Below are 6000 nucleotides of genomic sequence, written 5' to 3'. Positions count from 1 at the left end.
TGTAGCCACAGTCATGACGCACCCCCACCCTATCTCTGCTTCTAACAATAGAAAGCTTACATATACTTAGGGAGTAATGAGTCACAGCGTTAGCCTAGACCGGCGGGGGAAGGTGTGTAGCCACAATCACGGAACACAGCCTCCCTATCTCCCCTTCTCTGCAGCTCTTAGTTATGCGGTTATAGTTTTAGACTACCGGGGTACCTCCTTGGACACACTGAGCTTCTCTCTCCTCTCTCTTTCCATCTGTGTGTATTCGTGTCACAGAAATGCTTGTTACTAACATAGCTCTGGGGAGCTTATTCCCCGGAGTCCTTGTATTCTTTTTCTGCCCAGCATCATCATCTTGGATCATGATGGCACCTACATCATGGTGGCAGCTGTCGCCGTGGTCCTGCCCTACTCCCTGCTGTGTCCTATTACACCCTGCTACGCACTGCAATGCCCGGCTTCGACTTGCTATGTCCGGCCAACGCCCTGTTACGCCCTGCTGTGCTCTACGACACCATGAACTATTATAACTATTACAATATCTTTATTGTGACTATTATTGCCATTGTTCATCATACCCCCAACCGGCACCGTATCCATCTAGACACTGCCTACCAAGAGCCTGGGTCTGTCCGAGGTTTCTTCCTAAAAGGGAGTTTTTCCTTGCCACTGTCGCACTTACGCATTCATGCATGCTCTTGGGGGAATCACTGGAATTGTTGGGTCCTTGTAAATTATAGAGTGTGGTCTAGACCGACTCTATCTGTAAAGTGTCCTGAGATAATTCCTGTTATGATTTGACACTATAAATAAAAATTGAATTTAATTGAATTGCTCCATGCAGGCACGCTACTGCAGTGTTTACGTTACACCCTGGTGCTACATGTAGCTATCTGCTAACATCTGCGAAACCTGTAATCTTGGCTACTGATGTTATTTTAAACCCCAATTTCAGGTCACATGCTAGAACATGTGTGATTATGTAATATTTAGTGCCTGCAGGAGCCTGTATTGGAGATTGTTGACGGTACAAAGTGCTGCTATATTCCATTACAATCCACTGCTACTTACATCTAGCTACGTGCTAACGGCAGGGAAAGCTGTAATTTTGGCTGCAGTGAGAAACAGTGAGACATTAGTACAGGTTAAACTATACAGACAGAAGTCAACAAGACACCATACAGGCAGCTAGAGCAACAAATAAGCTTTCTCAGTAAGCCATGCAGAGCTACAGGAAGCAGCAAGACACTAGCACAGTTACATATCAACAGTATCCTATCATTTGGAGTCACATTCCTGCTGGGACAAGCCCGGTTGTGTAATATTTGGTTTAGAAGCCTTTATTGGTGAGTTTTCACGGTACAAGCCCCCCCCCCCTCCCGAAAAAAGCCCAGTCCGCCCTGATTGGTTAACGTTTCCGGGTCTTCCAGAGCATTCTTTATCTGCCGTCTCTGGGTTTCTGCACTGTTATCGCAGCTGGGGAATGACTGTAACGGCACTGTATTACCACTTTCTACCTATACATAGTATAGTTGTGACATCACAACTGTACAGGAAGTCCTGACGGCTGGTTTAAAGGCACCATTTCTGAATACAGGCTGTGTCCATTTCTCTTTGGATTGCGAGTTTTGATACTTTCCCAGTATTTATATAGCGCCTCGACCGCTATATAGAATAAAATTAAATAAAGAAAAAGGCATGGAAATCTTACTTTTAACAATATGAGACCTTTAAGGATAAATGCGCCTGTTCTTCTCAGTGAAAACACAATATATTTATTGTATCTTTGAAACACCATCTCTAAGAAATACTCTCTAAGAGTATCATTGTATCAGCCACCCAAAGGTTATTACCCAATCATAATTCTGTTTATGTTGCATTACAGTTTTTTCCGATTGCTTAAGCACTATTTTGAAAACAGGGACAGCACAGCCACACACCCAATCAGTAGAAGACCTCAGACCCAATATATTTATTGTATCTTTGGTTGTTTGTAGTGTTTAGAAAAACCGGTCCCTGCTTTCAAAAATTGTGCTTAAGCAATCGGAAAATAAACTGCATGTATGTAACACTAACATACCTCCTTCACCTAACCTACGCAGCTATGCCTGGTTTATTTCAGCTCGGTTCCTGTTTGTACTCCTCAACTTCCCTGCACTTAGTTTTATTTATCAAAAACGATATACCTCATCCACTTTGGACTTCTCTGTCTGCCTAAATAGTTCTTCTCTGCCACATTCTCAGCCGTGTTTTATGTCACTTCTTCTCTGAATGTCACTTTCAGCTGCTCCAGCTTTGTCTTTAACATCTCCAAACTAAACTCCTACAGTAACTTGTTAATCTCATCCAGTTTGATTTATTTGGTCAAAGTCAGTCATGTTTTTATTCAGTTTTTTTCTTCTTGTTCTAATTGGTTTCCAAGTTGCATCCCATTTCATGTTTCTTTATTATATTCTCAACGGTAACTTGGCATAAAACCAAGTGTTTATGTGAAAGGGAGGCACATTAGTTGTGCTGATAAGATTTTGAGCGCAGGCCTCAGGGCTCACTGTGCCTAATGAAATGTTTAACTGCCCTGCCCTCCTAGTATAGGTGGGGGGAGGAAACCTGTGGGACTGGAGCGTTTGCTAACACTTTGCTCAGACTATAGTGAAACCAACTGAGCCTGGACTAAAAACCTGCGAGGACTCTTGGGGATCCCAGAGGATCATCAGGTACGGGAGGAGATGGGCCAGGCTGGGAACCACACACTGGACTATTGGTGATATGAGAACACTGAATATTGAAAAAAACATAGGCCTACCAGAAACTTAAAAGTACTGGACGGATCCTCACATTCTCTATTGTAGTGTCATGAAATGTTCCATCTGCTGTGATTCGGAGTTGACCGCCCACTGGGATACTCTCCTTGAAGAATCAGACATCATTCCAAACAAAGAGAAGCATTCAGTGTTAAGTTGTTATCTCGGAAACTAATCACAGAGACTTCACCCAGCAGAACTGATAAGCTAAAGGGGAGGGAAAACAAATCAATATCTAGGGAAAAACCTGAGCTCCCCACTCTGTGATCGTGGTTGAGGAAATGGAGAGAGCAGATGAGAAAGACTGGCACGAGCTTGAACCCAACTACTCTGTCAAAATCTTCCTGACAATCTTTTACAGCCTCATCCTGGTGACTGGTATCTTGGGTAATTCAATCACCATCAGAGTGACACAGGTGCTTCAGCGTAATGGCTACCTGCAGAAGAACGTCACCGACCACATGGTCAGCCTGGCGTGCTCGGACCTCTTGGTCCTGCTCATCGGCATGCCGGTGGAGCTCTACAGCGCAATCTGGTTCCCGTTCACAACCGAACAAGGGAACGCTTTCTGCAAGATCTACAACTTCCTGTTCGAGGCTTGCAGCTACGCCACGATCCTCAACGTTGCCACGCTTAGCTTTGAGCGCTACGTCGCCATCTGTCACCCGTTTCGCTACAAAGCCTTGGGGGGGAAACGCACCTCTGTCCTCATCTCCTTTGCCTGGCTGGTGTCCGTGCTCGTGGCCCTGCCGTTGCTGGTTGCCACGGGAACGGAGGGACACATTCCCGTCCGGGCGGAAACCCCCGTCCAGAATCTGACTTTCTGTACCAATCTGCGGGAGCACTGGGTGATGTACAGGGTCAGCATCTTCGTGGCTTTCATCGTGTACATGATCGTGCTGGTCGGTGTGGCCGTCATGTGCCAGGCCATGGTCCTCGTCCTGCGGAAACCTTTGGGATGTGCGGACGGCGGCGTCAACGGAGCTCAAGGATCTGCCAAGCACGAAGATTCAAAGGCCAAGACAGCCAGGAAGCAGACCATCATTTTTCTTGGTAGGTATTATATGAAAAAAAATATAATCCTCCTAGTGATGTTTCATTTTTTGTTGTCCTCCTTATTTATATAATTCCAGATAAACTTTTTTTTTTTGTTAAGATTGTCTTTAGGGCTGCACAATATGAGGAAAATATCTAATTGTGATTATTTTGACTGATATTGCGGTTGCAATATGATTCACGATATTGGAGGGAATGATCATTTTTGTATCATTATTCTCATTTTCATTGAAAAATATATATTTATCATTTTTTTTTTTTTTAAATATATATATATGGGCCAGAATGGGCTTTTTTTTGAGGGGGGCATGTCATAGTGGGGGGGTCTGGGTGTCCTCCCCCAGGGAAGTTTTGAGCATCAATGACTTCATTTCCTGCATTCTGACACACTTTTATGCACCTGTTTACAGTGGAAATGCCTTTTATTTAGCTTACGTGAAGAAGAAAAACACAGATGACATTTCAAAATATATCAAAAATATAATGGAAAGTAGCTTGTTACGTGTCATTGGGTATTTTTAAGAAACCCTGGAGCTTTCTTAGTGGGTTTACAGCGCATACCTGCGCATCACGTAGACTACACCACTGATTGTACCCAATCAAAGTTTTCTAATTCCCTCCGTGCATCCTCAAAATTGCCTTGTTGTAATTCTTCCTTATAACTTCATTTCTTAACGTTTTTGTGTAACAAATGACCTTAAACATCAAAACACAGGTGAAAACATCGTCCCTTTTACCTAAAAGGCTTAAATACTGATATCATCCATCATATTTCCCTCATTTGTAACTATAAGATCCAGCAAGTGTTGTGTCACCGCCCCGCCATCCTGTTGGTTCCTGTATGTTGAAACGACAATGCGCTAAGAAAACAATCCAGAAAATATTACCCAATGAGTGGGGGGGGCGGACCGTCGGTTATTTCCCCTGCTTCTCCTTAGCTTCTTCATGCAGCTGTCCCTCTTTTTCGCTACATCTTCTTCGTAAGATTGTTCACAGTTCTTACCTTTTTAAAAAAAAAAAAAAAAAACCTTGTCATTGGCTCTACGGTGAATGTTATCGAGTGTTGTTTTTGGGGCTGCTATGTATGGTGGTGTGTCTGTGTGTGTGTGTGTGTGTGTGTGTGTGTGTGTGTGTCTGTGTGATGTTGTATATTACCAGCATTGCTCGAGTTGTCCGCACATGTCAGACAGCCTCTCATCTGTTTACGCATGCAGTGAGAACACCACCTTGACTCTGGGCCACAAGTGGGAACGAGAAAGGCTATACTTCCAGTCTTATGACCATTCAAATGATGTATTTCACACACAGACACACACACGCACACACACGCGCACTGCTTTTGTTTATGGCGTGCTCTTGGACTGAAAGTACAGATAAACCATCTTGTGATGGTTACTATTGCTTGTTTGTTTTTCCAGAGAAACCTGTTCAGTCCTCCCATGCTGTCAAAATTAGGTGATACAACAGGATTAAAGTTAGTGAAAATGTCATATTTTCAGTAATTAAGGTATTTCTGGTCTTATAACCACTATAAACAATGTGAAAAGTGCTCCATGTCTATGTTTTAACTGAGAAAACTCCGAAACAGAAGACTCCCACAGAACTTAGTATCAAATAGAACAAAAACAATACTGCCATGAAAAAATAAAAAAAAATAAAACGTAGAGAAAGCTCCCAAAAAACCTCACAGACACGGACTCTCCCTCCAGGCAGTCAGGTATGAAATGAGGCCAACCCAGATACAATTTGAATAACAGAATTTTCAGAATAAACCGAATGTGAGCACCGGGGTGCACATCCTGAGGACATGAGCACCGTCTTGGTCCAGTGGACATTCCGCTAGCATTGAGCAGGAGAAGGGAGGGACTCGGAGATGCTGATGGCGCAGACAGGCTGACATGAGAAGAGACAGGACATACAGCAGATAAACTCCCAGAATCCCTCAGTCAGACAGCAGATCAGTCACAGAGTAACGGCCACATGAATAAACAGCACACTGACGAGAAGCAGGACGCATTCCCTGTATAATGTACAAATGCATATCAGTTAACAACTGTTTCTCAGTAAAGGATTAAGAAAGGGAATTTATTCTTCCTGTTCATACATCAATATGTAAAACCTTTTAAAGCTGCACTTCAATATTTATTTTTTT

At 43.3% G+C, this 6000-nt stretch overlaps 1 protein-coding gene across 1 annotated transcript in view; it reads left to right on the top strand.

Moving 5' to 3' along the window:
• The first annotated feature begins 2586 nt into the window (after positions 1–2586).
• The window catches only part of gpr39 (G protein-coupled receptor 39), a 39058-nt gene continuing 35644 nt past the window's right edge, over positions 2587–6000 (top strand). Inside the window, exon 1 of the mRNA XM_078263106.1 lies at positions 2587–3845. Within this exon, the coding sequence (XP_078119232.1) occupies positions 3074–3845 (772 nt within the window). The 5' untranslated portion in view covers positions 2587–3073. The remainder of the gene's footprint in view (positions 3846–6000) is intronic.

Source organism: Sander vitreus, chromosome 11 (genome assembly GCF_031162955.1).
Source record: "Sander vitreus isolate 19-12246 chromosome 11, sanVit1, whole genome shotgun sequence".
Taxonomy (NCBI): Eukaryota; Metazoa; Chordata; class Actinopteri; order Perciformes; family Percidae; genus Sander; species Sander vitreus.
This window is presented reverse-complemented; position numbering and strand designations above follow the sequence as displayed.